Source organism: Schistocerca cancellata, chromosome 1 (genome assembly GCF_023864275.1).
Source record: "Schistocerca cancellata isolate TAMUIC-IGC-003103 chromosome 1, iqSchCanc2.1, whole genome shotgun sequence".
Taxonomy (NCBI): Eukaryota; Metazoa; Arthropoda; class Insecta; order Orthoptera; family Acrididae; genus Schistocerca; species Schistocerca cancellata.
In genome coordinates, this window is record NC_064626.1 from 183075204 (window position 1) to 183091086 (window position 15883).

Consider the following 15883-nt stretch of genomic DNA (forward strand, 5'->3'; position numbering starts at 1 on the left):
CGTGCCGGCTTTTTGGGGTGATTTTCTCAAAAACGTGGGGGTGTTGACCCAAAATATCTTAGATTCCTTCGTTTTAGGTTGTACACAAGCGACCTGCCAAATCTGAGCCGAATCGGTTGGCCGTGTCTGAGGCCTTCCCCTTGTAAGCCGTTGACATTTACTAGCAACACGAACGTGGCGGGAGCTGTTCAGCCTTTTGCTTCTTCCACAGTTGCGCTCGTGGAGACGGATATGATGTCCAACATGGCGCGCAATCCCCACTTGTTGGTTCCCGTCGACCTGAGATGCAGCGAATCCGAGAAGGATGCTGTGGCCGAGGAGATCCGTCGCTTCTACTTCGGCGACCGCGACATCGGGCCCGACACCGACAAGCAGCTTTACGACGTGAGTCCTAACACTGTTTCCTTCTAACTGACTTGTCTGCTTGCCTTGTACGAAGGTCAGATTCTAAGCCTTTCTTTACCAGCAATTAAATCCCTACTGGAATTGCTATATTCTTAAAATAAGAGGGTCATTTCAAACGTTCTGCACACAGCGAGGTAAAATGAAGAAAATAATTTATTTTAGAAAAATAACTTTACAGCCCTCAGTATAATCTTGCTTATGCCAGCTTCTCAACGTTTTGACAACTTCCGTATTCCGGACAAGGCATCTTCATTGTTGAGTAGTCTGGTTATTCGCGTGACCTCACTGGAAGGTTCATCACTTGCATCGAAACGTTTTACACGCTGTTCCTTCAAACTGGGAAACCAATCCAAGTCTGGTAGGCTCGTATCAGGACTGTATGGTACGCAGGGAAGTATTTACCATCCATATTTGTCGAGATTTTCTCTCACTGCTAAGGCAATGTATGGTCTTGCTTTGTCGTGCAAATACCACAGGCAAGCATGTCACGCCTTCTTTGACGTATTTTCGGGAGCAAAATATTTTGCACAAACAGCTTGTAGTACGCACCTGTTACAGACATCCCTTGGAGCACTCTATTTACGTAGCTATGGGTGCATTCATATCATACACATACGTTGTCATCAGTTTCACTTTCGAGTTTAGGCGGTGGAATTTTTTTCGGGCATGGAGAGTAGGATCTTTCCCATTGTGACCACAGAGATTTCAATTCTGGCTCAAAATCTCGTATCCATGTTTCATCAAGTGCACAGTTCTTTTCAGAAACTGTCCTCCTCTTCGATAACGTTGAAGCAATTCTTCTGCGATTATTTTACGACTTTTTTTCCGCTCTTCACTTGGATCATGCGGAATCCATCTGCCCGCAAGTTTTCTCATCTTAAATTGAAGTGACAGACATTGCAACCTCACATCCAATTTCCTCACACGTATTTCGTCGATCCTCTGGCAAAATGTCATTAACAATAATCTGAGAACTGTAATCTGAGATAGTTGATGGCCTCCCACTTCTTGGGTTGTCCTCTGTGCTTACCCGACCTTCACGGAAACAAGTAGATCACCGTGATACTGTGCTACAATCCAATACATTATTCCCATACACCTCTCTGAAGGCTTTGTAAATTTCCATTGGGTTCCTTCGATTTAGGGATTCGATTTCGATGTAGGATAGCTGGTCATTACGTATAATCGGACCTGACTCGGTCTCAGTTCCCGTTTTAAACTGAATTGTTTATGACAAAGCCACGCGAACCAACAAGCACCTATCCAACTGTCACGCCTAAATTCTCACTCACAACTGACATTAATTTCAACCTGGTCGTGCCCGGGAGGAAAGGGAGTAGATACGCAGTACTAATAAACTAATTAGCACTCGAGACTGTACAAAACTTCCTAGACACAGGAACGGGCCTCGATATTTAACGACCGTGTGCCTAAACCCATGTACCTGGTCCTTCCCGCGACGATTATCTGCTGGTCTCTGCAGTGCCTGCTATGATGTGTCCTGTAATAAGTATTGTATAGCAGGAAGAGGAGCCACACACGCCAACAATACCAAGTTGATCTGATAGAATTCACTGTATTCTGTTAAACACTCGCAATTAATATTATTCCACAAAGGACGTGATCAGCATTAGTATCCAAGAACGTGTCCGTTGTGACGCGTAATGTTGCTACCTAAATGATAGCATTCAATGCATAGTACACAAAATAATCACTGTTCAAAGGATGTTTTATCAATCAAAGATTGGCGCAGTTCTTCCAATAGTACTGAACAATTCAATAGCTTATAACGCGAGTGTGCGCTTGACAGAATCGCGTCGCGGATGCTCCATAAAATTTCGGTTACGATATACGAACGAGAAAGTACCTGAGCTCGTGATATTCAGCCAGTCAAAACGTTATGTGTTTCTTCCACTTAGAATTTGCAACTAGAATCATACCAGTTCATATTATTTTTCCGTAACCGTCGCGACGGGCTTGATTGTTGTTCTCCGGACACGACACGCGAAACAGAGAAACATCACATTCTGCATAAGCATTGATACTGCATCGTGAAAACTGAAACTAAACGCAAAACGTGCGTGGCAAATATTTTCAATTACTTCACCATAACTTGTAATATACGTGCTGCAGCCAGGGCATCAACGCATCAACACATGAACACATCACACAGCCCACGCTTCACGAAAGCTGCACCACGATTCCCCACTGTTGCTTTGGGCTAGGCAGAGGCGACTATCGATAGTCAACGATTCAATTGTATGCTTACAACGCCACCGTTAAGGACGGGCATGCAGGGCTCGCGAAGTGACCCTCGTAGGTATAATGACGTCGATGTCATAAGTACAAGTATTTTTTAAAAAAAAAGTGTTTTACAGTATTTCTTTTATGTATTAAGATTATATTGATTTGTTTAGTTCAGGGCTGCATGTCCGCGGCTATGTATGTCTGACATGGCCGTATGACATGGCTATGTATGTCTGACAATGGTTGAAAAATAAGCAAGCCATTAACTTAATGTCTGTTTATTGCGATTCAGCACAAAATATATTGCTCCACTACAATGTGTGGTGTCGTGAGTGTTTATAGCAGTCGAATCATCCGCAACTGGGTCGGAGCAGAATTTGTACATCTCCAAACACTGCCGCTTCTCTTCGCACTCCAATTGTGTTTATAATACACACGTCAAAAAAAGTTTTGCATCACCGCGGTTTCGAGAGTTCTGGAACCTTTACAGAAAACTGGAATAGAGATCAACATAAACATCATTTCCTCCCTTTTTATTGCTCATGAAAACTACACATTTCCGGCCGCGGTGGTCTAGCGGTTCTAGGCGCTCAGTCCGGAACCGCGCGACTGCTACGGTCGCAGGTTCGAATCCTGCCTCGGGTATGGATGTGTGTGATGTCCTTAGGTTAGTTAGGTTTAAGTAGTTCTAAGTTCTACGGGACTGATGACCACAGATGTTAAGTCCCATAGTGCTCAGAGCCATTTGAACCATTTGAACTACACATTGCATGTTGTACCACCATAGACCCGATTTGGTTGCACTATCCGACGGAGGATGGCATTCACGTATTGTACAGCCGTTACGGCTCATTCCATGACTACCAGCGGATACGTCGGCCCCACATAATGCCACCCCTAAACAGCAGGGAACCTCCACCTCGCTGCACTCGCTGGACTGTGTCTAAAGCGTTCAGCCCGACCGGGTTGCCTTCAACACGTATCCAACTATTGTCTGGTTGAAGGCATATGCGACACTCATCGGTGAAGAGAACGTGGTGCCAATCCTGAGCGGTCCATTCAGCATGTTGTTGGGCCCATCTGTACCGCCCTGCATGTTGTTGTGGTTGCAAAGATGGACCTCGCCATCGACGTCGGGAATGAAGTTGCGCATCATGCAGCCTATTGCGCACAGTTTGAGTCGTAACACGACGTCCTATAGCTGCACGAAAAGCATTATTCAACATGGTGGCGTTGCTGTCATGGTTTCTACGAGCAATAATCCTTAGATAGCGCTTGGCCCTTGGGTAGCCTGAGCGAGGTATGTCATCGACAGTTCCTGTCTCTCTGTATCTCCTCCATGTCCGAACGACATCACTTTGGTTCAATCCGACACGCCTGGACACTTCCCTTGTTGAGAGCCCTTTCTGGCAGAAAGTAACAATGTTGCACTCCAGACAAATACCTACAGGAAAGATTTCCTAATACACAAATCTTTATTAGATATTAACAAATTGCTGTCCTTCAGAAATGCCTACTTTGCTATAACCTGCCTGCATTTTAAGCCATCTCTTCTTCGGCCATCATCTGGTATTTTGCCGCACACTCACGCATGCACACACACTCACTCACACACACACACACACACACACACACACACACACACACGAACATACAAATACATATCGTCTCATGTCTCTGCAATAAAGCGTACACTAAAGTGACTTTCTTCAGTATTCTGAAAGAAGTGTAATTGAATGGATGTTCACTTTACGACAATATAAGTTTTTACTTGGCTGATTGTGTGTGTCTGTATGTATGTATGTATGTGTGTGTGTGTGTGTGTGTGTGTGTGTGTGTGCGCATAGGTTCCTATCGCTTTTGTTTTGCATATTGGTATTCTGGTTGCTACGGGTTAATTTATCGATTGTAATTTTCTGTTTGCGAAAATCTGAGGGCCAGGATCAGGTGGATGAAGAGGGTGCGCAATGACTTCCCAACCAAACTCCTGGCTTCTGTTTTTTGTCAGTCTAGCAGAATGCAGGCTGGCGTTATCGTGGAGTAACATGACTTTATGCAGTCTTCCTGGTTGTTGTTCTTGGGTTGTGTGAGTATGTGTGCGTGTGTGTGTGTTTGAATCTTTTGCATTATGTGCGGCCTAGGATGGACGCTAGACCATCAAACCCCTGAAAAGACGACAGCGAGGCCCACTTCAAACAATAACAAGCTCGCCATTGTTCCATTATATTATTAGGTTGGTGCATTTTTTATTTGTAGTTTACTGTTGCTGTTTGATTTGATGTATTGTCATTTAGAGGCAGTGAGTGTTGTACGGCCGGACACTAACACATTACTTGTTAAGGTACGCCGTTTGTTTTGAGGAGGGAAGTTAGCAGTCTACTGTGACTTCGACACACAAATAACAGTTGATCAGTTAAACACTACAAAATGCTGACTACAATGTTATTGCGGTAGTGTGCAACTTCGACACAAAAGTCGATGTGTGTGAAAAGATCTTAATTTGACGGAGACAAATTCCTGCTTTCCATTTCCGCCGTATGAAAATAAACGAATCTGGGTGTTTTCAGGTGTTCCATTATTTATTTAAATCAGTGAGAAACCACTTTCTGGATGATGGAATAAGACTTCCAAATGGGCAAACTGTTAATAATTATGTTGTATAAAGACTGCTCGTATTAGATGGGCTGAAGTCAAGTTGTGTCCGTAACTCCACGTCATTGGCAGAGAACGTTTATTTAGTAATGCAATTATTTTCGAGCACTACTACAAAAGTCATGAAGTACCTGATACCCGTTGAAGATGAAACGGCAATTATTTTCAAGTTGCAAACGACGCATTTGATAATCTGAATGCCCAAAGATTCGTTGTGAAGAATAAGTTATCTTGGGATTATGAGGCGAACAAGGATATTCAGGAAAAAGTATTAAGGAAAATATACGAGCGTGCAGGAAAAAAACTGGTATAGGTAGTACAAATCTTATCTCGCAGTTGGCTTAGAGTTACGAGAAATGACTGGCTACATAGTGTCGCAGTTTGAGCTCATTTGCAATTAATTTAACGGTTTGGAAAGTATTTCGAAGGAAAGAAATACAGTGAAAGCAGTCTGCGCTGCCGTCAAAACCAAATATGATGAATTTTTACCGCAAATCATCAAACTATATGTTAGAATAAGGCTTTTCATTCGCATGTGCTTCCTCAATATGAAGCTAATACTGCAAGAGGAAGCAGCAACACAAAAGCGAAAATTCCGGCTGTGGCATTCTTCATATAGGCTACTACTAACATCTAAACAGATAAATAAACTGTTTTAATTATTAATAATAATTTCCTGAGAACGTATTGCAGTTATAAGAAGTTAAGTGTGCTTAAAAGAGCCACTAAATGTGCCAGCCGCTGCCTCGCTTTGCTTCTATAGTGTCGTCACTGCTTCAGCCAATCGCAGACCGTTTCACTTTGGGGCCAATCTTCCTTTTAACATCCCCGCTACATATTTGTTATATATGAATAATATTTGGTTGCTGCGTAAGTTCGTAGCTTTTTTTTTCATACTCGTGTTCTGATTGCTATGGGTTTATTTATCGAATGCAATTTTTTATTTTTAAATCGCTCTTGCTGTTTGACTTTATATATTGTTATTTAGAGACAATGAGTGGAGCTGGATATGTGGCCGCTAGAAAATGTAGTGCCAAGTGGAGAAATCGGAACATTTCCGACTTATTCTTTGAATTTAATACAGGGGTGACAGCTGCAGAGGCAGGCAGAAACGTTTGCGCCGTGTATGGGGAGAATGACATCGGACAGAGCACGGCAAGAAAATGGCTTTCTCTTTTTAAGGAGGATCTTTTGACATTAGTGTACTCGAGAACTGGATAATATGATGAACTGTAATCATTCCACCATCGTGCGACATTTGCATGCAGTGGGGAAGGTTCAAAAGTCGGGTGAATGGGCGTCCCATACTCTAAGCCAAAACCAGAAAAATCAACGGGTGGCCATTTGTACATCTCTGCTTGTCCGCCATCAACTGGCTCTGAACAATGCCGACCATTCCTGTCCTATATCATTACTCGTAACGTGAAATGGCGTGTTGACGCTAACATAAGAAGAAAAAAGGAATGGTTGAGTTCAAACAAAGCAGCAACTTCACATACAAAGACCTGTGAGCATCCGCTTAAATTAATGTCGTGGATCTAGTGGAACAATTACGATGTGGTGTACTATGAATTGCTTTCCCGAGGTGTAACCATCACTGCTGTCATTTATTATCGACAACTGATTCGCTTTACAGGCGCAGTCCAAGAGCAACAACCAGAAAGGCTATGTAACACGATAACGCCAGCCTTCATTCTGCTAGACCGAAAAAAAAACACAACTCATTAGTTTGGTAGGGAAGTCAAAAAAATGGTTCAAATGGCTCTGAGCACTATGGGACTTAACATCTGAGGTCATCAGTCCCCTAGAACTTAGAACTACTTAAACCTAAGGACATCATACACATCCATGCCCGAGGCAGGATTCGAACCTGCGACCGTAGCAGTCGCGCAGTTCCAGACTGAAGCGTCTAGAACCGCTCAGCCACAATGGCTGGCGGTTGGGAAGTCATTCTGCACCATCCTCACTCACCAGATACTGCTCCATCAAATTTTCATCTTTTCCAATCTATAGAATGAGATTCAGGGAACTTCCTTTCCGGATTAAAATCCGCTGCGAGCATGACTCGACGAGTTCTCTAAACCACTCGATTTCTATAATCGCGGAATCGAAAAGTTACTCCAGCGTTGGCAGATTATTGAAAATAGCGAAGAGAATACGCAAAAGAGCTCAAGACGTATATAGATGGTTGTTCTAGTATTTTTTGTCCTGACGTAGTACCAAAATTGAAAGTGATGAATCCCAGGGCACCGGCCCTTCGCGCCCAAATTAAGACTCATTAACCTGGATTCCCGATACGTGCGATAATTAACTGTATAGGAAACCCAGGTGATTCTACCTCTAAATATACGCTACAGTTCTTACGGAAAAATTTTGTCTATGAAAAAAAGTTTGATATTTCCAACAGAAAACATTTGGTTCGCTTTCTAGATGGTACAACTTTCCCGCCTGACTCTGCTTTGCTTTCTTTGGATATTAAAAATCTGTATACTAATGTGCTCTGGGTGAAACGGTCCTCATCGTAAAAGAAAATTTCTTCAGACATCGGCGTCTGAGCTCAGAAAAAATAGCAGTCAATCACCATACTTAGGGTACTTACGTCCTACTATTTCGTTTTTACCTGTCAGTATTACAAACACACAGGTGGTCTGGCCATGGGCAACTGTTTACCAGGGTGTCTCGAGGACATTATTGTTAATCACATGGAATCTGAATATTTTAGGCAGAACACTAATCTCTCTCTCAACTCGTATTATTTTATCGTCGGTACATAGATTGCATTATTATTGTCTTCAGCAGCCGCATTTCTGTCTCTAGTTGAGGAAATTAATACCTTACACGAAAAGATGATGTTTACTCACGAAACGATGGACCACAATAGTACGCTTAACTAGTTAGACTTGCAACTTCAGCTTTTTGGGGGGACTATTCGGTTTGACATCTATATTAAACCGACGAGAAGCGACTCTATAATCCACGCTTCCTCCTGCCACACTAACCAGTACTTTTTTCAAATGTATGATGCACCGCATTATTGAGATACCTCTCAGCCAATCGTCAATAGGAAGAGAGTTGGCAAATTTGAAATGCATTGCTGTAAACAACGCATAGTCGTACAATTGTTGATAAGCTGTATAAAGAAGAAACTTCAGTAGCAGAGCATAGAGAACTTCCCGTCTCACAGTTTTCGAGGTCCAAATTTGTGAAGATCCCGTTCGTGGTGAACCTCTATTACGACGTAGCTAAACCCCTTTAAAAACCAAGATTTGCGTGTTGTTTATACTACTGGTAATAAACTTCAGTATAATTATATTCACATTGAATAGCACCAAGGAGATAGGTATGCAGGGTCGGGCGTATATAAATTGGGGTGTAGCGATTACGAAAAGTCATATAGAGGCCAGATTGGCAGAACGTTCAAGACCAGGTTCAGGCAGCACTTGCTGACTAAAAAGGGGCAGATTAAACAAAATTCCATATTTACTGAACATCTGAAGTCCAGCCGGCAACAGTTCCCCACACTAGAAAACCTGAGAACACTACATCACGGTCAGAAGGGGAAGAAGTTGAATGTACTAGAGGAGCTGGAGATTGTTAAACGTTCCGATGTTGGCCAAAATAGATTGTTGAATGATCAACTAATTATCAGTCATCAAACATATTATGATACAATGTTGCCAGTGTTCCGAATGCTGCTGCAATAATTCTTTTATGTCGACAGCATCACTCTCAGTCTGTTAGCTTTTGTGTGGGAAGTTGGGGCACCATATATTAAAGGGGGCTTCTTAATGACCTTGTTTATCGTCGATGACATTACTTCTTTACATTTTATAACTTATGTTTCTTTACTTTAACGTCTAAATATATTTTTGTCTATTGTTTGCGATGCTTAACACAGCCCCAGATTCTCATAACTTGACGTTTTATCGATTCAGAATGCATACGCTCCAAAATCTACATGGATAGTCTGGAAATCACATTTAAGTGCCTGGCAGAGGGTTCATCGAACCACCTTCACCATTCTCTGTTATTCAAATCTTGTACAGCTCGTGGAGAGAAACGAACAACCGTATCTTTCCGTACGAGCTCTGATTTCCCTTGTTTTATCACTGTGATTGTTTCTCCCTACTAGGTTCGTGTCAACAAAATATTCTAGCATTCGGAAGAGAATGTTGGTGATTGGAATTTCTTGAGAAGATTCCGCCGTAACGAAAAATGCCTTTGTTTTAATGATGTACACCCCAAGTCCTGTACCATTTCAGTGACACTCTCTCCCCTATTTCGCGATAATTCAAAACGTGGTGCCCTTCTTTGAACCTTTTCGACGTACTCGTCAATCCCATCTGGTACGGGTCTGCTTACCAGATCTGTTACATTTTCTAATTGTCCGGCCAATAAAAAGCAATCTTTGGTTAGCCTTCCCCACAACGTTTTCTATGTGTTCCTTCCAATGTAAGTTGTTCGTAATTGTAATGTCTAAGTATTTAGTTGAACTTATGGCCTTTAGATTAGACTGATTTATCGTGTAACCGAAGTTTAATGAGTTCCTTTTAGAAGTCATATGGATGACCTCACACTTTTCGTTATTCACGGTCAACTGCCAATTTTTGCCCCATACACATATCTTTTCTAAATCATTTTGCAATTTGCTTTGATCTTCTGAAGACTGTATTAGTCGATAAACGACAGCGTCATCTGCAAACAACCTAAGACGGCTGATCAGATTGTCTCCCAAATCGTTTACATACAGGTAGGTAAGGAGGAGCAAAGACCTATAACACTACCTTGGGGAACGCCAGAAATCACTTCTGTATTACTCGATGACTTCCCGTCAATTACTACCGAACTGTGACCTCTCTGACAGGAAATCGTGAATCCAGTCACTTAACTGAGACGATAGTCCATAAACACGCAATTTCACTACAAGCCGCTACTTGACAGAGCTTAGGGGAACGATGAGGAAGACCCGCACCGCCGTACTTGGCAACTTTCTAACGGAGGTGGTTTGCCGTTGCCTTCCTCCGGCTTGTGTGGTACAGTGTCAAAAGCCTTCCGGAAATCGAGAAATACGGAATCAATCTGAAATCCCTTGTGAATAGCATTCAACACTTAATGCGAGTAAAGAGCTAGTTGTGTTTCAAAAGAACGATGTTTTCTAAATCTTTGTGGACTATGTGTCAGTAGACCGTTTTCTTTGAGGTTCATAATGTTCGAATACAATATATTTTCCAGAATCCTGCTGCATATCGACGTTAATGATATGGGCCTGTAATTTCCTGGATTACTCCTACTACATTTATTGAATATTGGTGTGACATGTGCAACCTTCCAGTCTTTGGGTACGGATCTTTCGTCGACCAAACGATTCTATACGGTTGTATATGATTATTAACTACGGAGACACTGCATCATGCATCAGCATACCCTGAAAGGGTTTACTGTTTGGATCAGGAGACTTGCTTTTATTAAGCGATTTCAGTTGTTTCACTGTTCCGAGGATATTTCCTTGTAGGTTACTCATGTTGGCAGCTGTTCTTGATTCGAATTCTGGAATATTTACTTCGTTTTCTTAAGTGAAGGCATTTCGGAAGGCTGTTTGTAGTAACTCTGCTTTGGCAGCAGTGTCTTCGTTAGTATCTCCATTGCTATCGCGCAGAGAAGGCATTGATTGTGTCTTGCCGCTCAGCTTACTTCACATACGACCAGAATCTCTTTGGATTTTATGCCAGGTTTCGAGACAAAATTTCGTTGTGGAAACTATTATAAGCATCTCGCATTGAAGTCTGCGCTAAACTTCGAGCTTCTGTAAAAGAACGCCTGTCTTGGGGATTTCGCGTCTGTTTAAATTTGGTATGTTTGTTTCGTTGTTTCTGCAACAGTGTTCTGACCTGTTTTGTGTACCAAGGAGAATCCGCTCCGTCCTTAATTTATTTGGTATAAATGTGTCAATTGCTGCCGATACTATTTCGTCGAATTCAAGCCACATCTGATCTACACTTGTATTGCTAATTTGGAAGGAGTGGAGTTGTTTCTCAGGAAGGCGTAAGGGAATTTTTATCTGTTTTTTGAATAGGTTTATTTTTCGTTTGTTGTTGGAGGATTTGAGGGTTACAAGTTTCCATCTCCCTACGACAATCCAGTGTTCACTAATCCCTGTATCCGTTTTGATGCTCCTTAATAACTCAGGATTATTTGTTGCTAGAGTCAAGTGCGTTTTCACAATAGTTTACTCTTCGCATGGGCTCATGAACTAACTGCGTTTAACACAATTCGGATGATGTTTTATGCGTACCTCCGGAATTAAACATGTGTTTTCGTCAACATATCGAGGGTGTATTTTAGTCAATGGCTCTGAGCACTATGGGACTTAACTACTGTGGTCATCAGTCCCCTAGAACTTAGAACTACTTAAACCTAACTAACCTAAGGACATCACACACATCCATGCCCGAGGCAGGATTCGAACCTGCGACCGTAGCCTATAACCGCACGGCCACTTCGGCCGGCGTATTTTAGTCACCACCAACTATAATCGAATGAATCGGGTATGTGTTAGAAATCAAACTCTAGTTTTCTTTAAGCCGTCTGCAGTTGTATCATCTGAATTGGGAGATCGCTAAGAGGATACAATTATTATATTTTTCCGGTTGCCAATAATGACCTCTCCCGATACTAACTCACAGGAAGTATCTACTTCAGTTTCGCGACAAGATAAACTACTTCTAACAGCAACAAACACGCCACCGAGAACCTTGTTTAGCCTATCCTTTCGGAACACCGTTAGGTTCTTCGCGAAAATTTCGGATCAGGTTATCTCCGGCTTTAGCCAGCTTGCAGTGCCAACAACGAGCATCAGTACTATCTATTGGCGCTTGGAGCTCTGGTACTTTCCTAACAGCTCTAACATTCTGCGTGGTGTCTGTTTGTTCTATATCGTGTCTCCCTACAACTTTTGCGCAACGACGCTCTGAGCGTGTTTTTTAGGGAATTGACTAGTTTGAACCTGGGACCTGTTGCTGGTAAGGAGACGTCAGACCACACATGACATGTAGAATTCAGAAGAGTTCAGTGAGACTAGCGATGATATAACCAAATACTTAATGATTTCAGCGTCAGCTCCACTGCACTCCCTGTAAAGGAATCTTAATACTAACTAAATTTAGTGGAAGGGGTTCAAGGATTTCCTATTTTTAGTTAGCTGGTAAAATAACGACGAAAAAGCAGTTAAGTTTACCATTGGAAATTTTATTCTACTCACAAAACATTGTTTATAAATTGCACTATTGATCAAAGGAAATGTTTTAATACAGGATGGTAGAAACCAACTGCGTTCAACAAAAATGTGAACAAATATTCCCTGAGTGGGTTTCCAAGTCCTACAATGGATCGAAGGATGACCTATGCCATATCACATCTATAATCTAGGATTAAACTAAGTTTCACAAGAGGTGTAGCCCTTTTTGTGTTATCGTAAGACCCATACTGTTCTTCTGGAGGGCTCTAGCTTTTAACATTGGCTGGGGGGTCGTCCTGACGTAACAGAGACGCGAAAAAGTCTCACGCTAAAACTTGCGGGTGGTGTAGCCCTTTTGGTGTCATCGTAAGATCTATACTGTTCTTCTGGAGGGCTCTAGCTTTTAACATGGGCTCGGGAGTGGTCCTAACGTAACAGAGACGCGAAAAAGTCTCACGCTAAAACTTGCAGCTGGGGTGGTCCTAGTGGTTAGCTGGCGCGTGGGTGTCCAGTCCGTCCCTTATCGTAGGGCCTTCTAGCTTAACACAGTTCTGCTCTCGGCTTCTGTTCTCGTTTATCCCCTCGGAACTGTGTCTGTCTCACGGTGGGAAGGTATGACATGCATTTAGGCATTCGACTACGCGGAACTATGTACACAACACACGATAACTGTCGAAAAATTTTCCGACGCATGTTTATACTTTCTCGTTGTTATTCCAGCTGTTTCTCTCTTTCACTAGGTCCACTTCATGGTTGATATTTCGTGACGGACGAATTATATATCCATTTACTTTGGTGTCTACTTTATATCATATATGGTTTGATGGGTCACGTATCCAATACGTTTACGTACATTTTTATTAATTTTAGTTCACGTTGTCTGCATAGCGGTGCAAGGTAGGACCACGCCCTTTCCCTCCATTTGTATCTAACTGGCACAATTTTGAAATGTAGAAGGGTCTTGATCGCAGAATTCTCTATTAAGCGTTTCAAAATTTCGTCATCAAACTAAAGATAAAAACCGAACTTTAGTACAATGCTCACGAAAGCGAGCACATAAATACAATACAAATCTCATCTCATGTAGACATATTTGACTGTGGCGTCGTCTATCGAATAGAACTAGTGCCTCCCTATTCGATAGTCGACGCCACTGTCAAATATTCCTACATAAGATGGGATTTGTATTATATTCAGTTCATGTGTTCACTTTCGTGAGCTTTGTACTAAACTTTAATTTTTACCTCCAGTTTGATGACGAAATTTTGAAACGTGTAACGCTTAATAAAGAATTATGCGATGTAGAGCTTTTAATATTTCAAGGTTGTGCCAGATCTGAATAGTCGCTTGCGTCTGGTATGGAAATATTTCCAGATCAAGTAGTGCATCTAACTGATTGGTTTATTTTAGACTTGGCCACTGTTTCTATGTTTCGATACAGTGTGTCGATACGTGGAACTGTTTCAGCGTTTCCAAATGGCTATCTTTCACTGTTTCAAAACAGTGGTGTCTCGGATACCAGGACCAGATTCGATCTCTTGCCAGACACAGAAACTGTACCGCTGTTTCAGAATAACGCTTTTGCAGTCCACTTATGTTTGGAACGGACTAATTGTATCGAAACAGTGACTTGTCATTCTTCTCTGCCTCGGACGAGATTCGGGCACGGTACAGATACTGAAACACATTTAACATCTCACTTCATGAAATACTTTCAAGTGTGTCGAAATCTTTTTGACACACAACAGCACGAAGTTTAAGGTTTCCGAAAATAAGTCTGTGTTTCTAATTGATTGCCCTATTTCGAAATAGCGTAATATCTGCTTCATAAACACTAACATAAAGTGAAATAACTCACACTGTTCGCGTTCAAAATAATAAAAGTGCGAAAAACATTCAGTCAAATTACACATCTCTTATAACATACACGTGCTGCAACTATAGTCGAGCTTCACAAATACATGGAGATGCCACTGATAACACCGATCGCATAGTCCATTGCTATGGTGGAAAGAAAATCATGTGTTGTTTCCTACGCTGTTTGAAATAATGAAACGACGTCTTTGTGTTATGGCCACCTGTGTTCCATGTGAGCGCATATTTTTAAAGCAGCGACAATCAATAAGAGACAGACGATCTCGTCTTTCAAGCTAAGAAGTATCAAAAATAATATTTCTAAATTACACAATATGTACTGTAGATCTATTCAGAAATGAAACAGTAAAACTTCAGATGATTTTGTTCTTCCCTGGCCAATGTGCACTGAATTTGTATGTCACTGTATTTTGTTTAGTCCACAAAATCTTACATGTAGCTGTCTTACAAGAACATTTTTCTCAGATTTGTTGCACGCAGCAGACCCTTACGTTTTTGCTCACCATTCAGGGAATTGAATTTCTTTGAATATTGTTATTTATTTATGTGTTCGAGAATAACTATCAGATTTACGTACGTATATGTTTGTGTTGTAAATGTGCTATGTTTGGTTATTACACACTATAGGCATCTTAATACTTGTGTACCATAGTTAATTCTCAGGCAAATCAATAACGGTACTCTGATACTTTTGTTTTTGGATGTCAGATACTATGATAAAAATTGCATTTCAATAACAACTTTATCTCTGATTTCCTGGGGAAGTTTGTAATAAAATGATAATATATCTGCTTGCTATGAGTACTTGAGAGACCTCCATACACCCGTACATCGAAAAAAATTCCTTAACAAGAATTGTAAGTGGTGTTGAGCCTTATCAGCCATGATATAGGTATCAGAAATGCGTTACACTGTATGAATTGCTTTAAATTTTAGTCTGTATTTTATACTTCAAGGAAACAACGGAAAATTTAACTGTGAGTGGCACATTCATAAATGTTAACTCAGTGCCTTGCTTCCGACAATGCTATCTCAATAAATTATATCCCATGATATGCTTTTCATGAGCACATACAGATCATCATTCATAAAACCCATCAAAATTACGCACTAGAATACAGGGGAATGAGTTTGGCAAAATCTGTAATGTCAAATATACAAACTCTGACCTCAGACAATGGGAAAATATAAAAGTCACATGACATGAAAGCAGCGCATTTGCTGCAGGAAATACGAAACTGCCAAGACACCTAAGTGAAATTCTCATATTTTCTGCGATATGATTGGAGCTCTCGCACCTCATTTGTGTTTATATGACAACATTTATACAGTAGACACTCAATGTGGTATAATGTTAGGCCTATACAATTACGAAACTCAAACTTTCTAAACAGCGTTTGGAAAGAGAATATTGTACTGTCTCATTTGTTTCGAAACAGTTATGTGTTTCAGTTTGCCCATGTCTAGTCT

The 15883-nt window shown here is 41.3% G+C and overlaps 1 protein-coding gene across 1 annotated transcript in view; it reads left to right on the forward strand.

Annotated features, from left to right (window-relative positions):
* LOC126155379 (esterase FE4-like) overlaps window positions 1-15883 on the forward strand; it is a 110920-nt gene that overhangs the window by 67143 nt on the left and 27894 nt on the right. The window contains exon 7 of the mRNA XM_049916227.1: window positions 212-384. Within this exon, the coding sequence (XP_049772184.1) occupies window positions 212-384 (173 nt within the window). The remainder of the gene's footprint in view (window positions 1-211; window positions 385-15883) is intronic.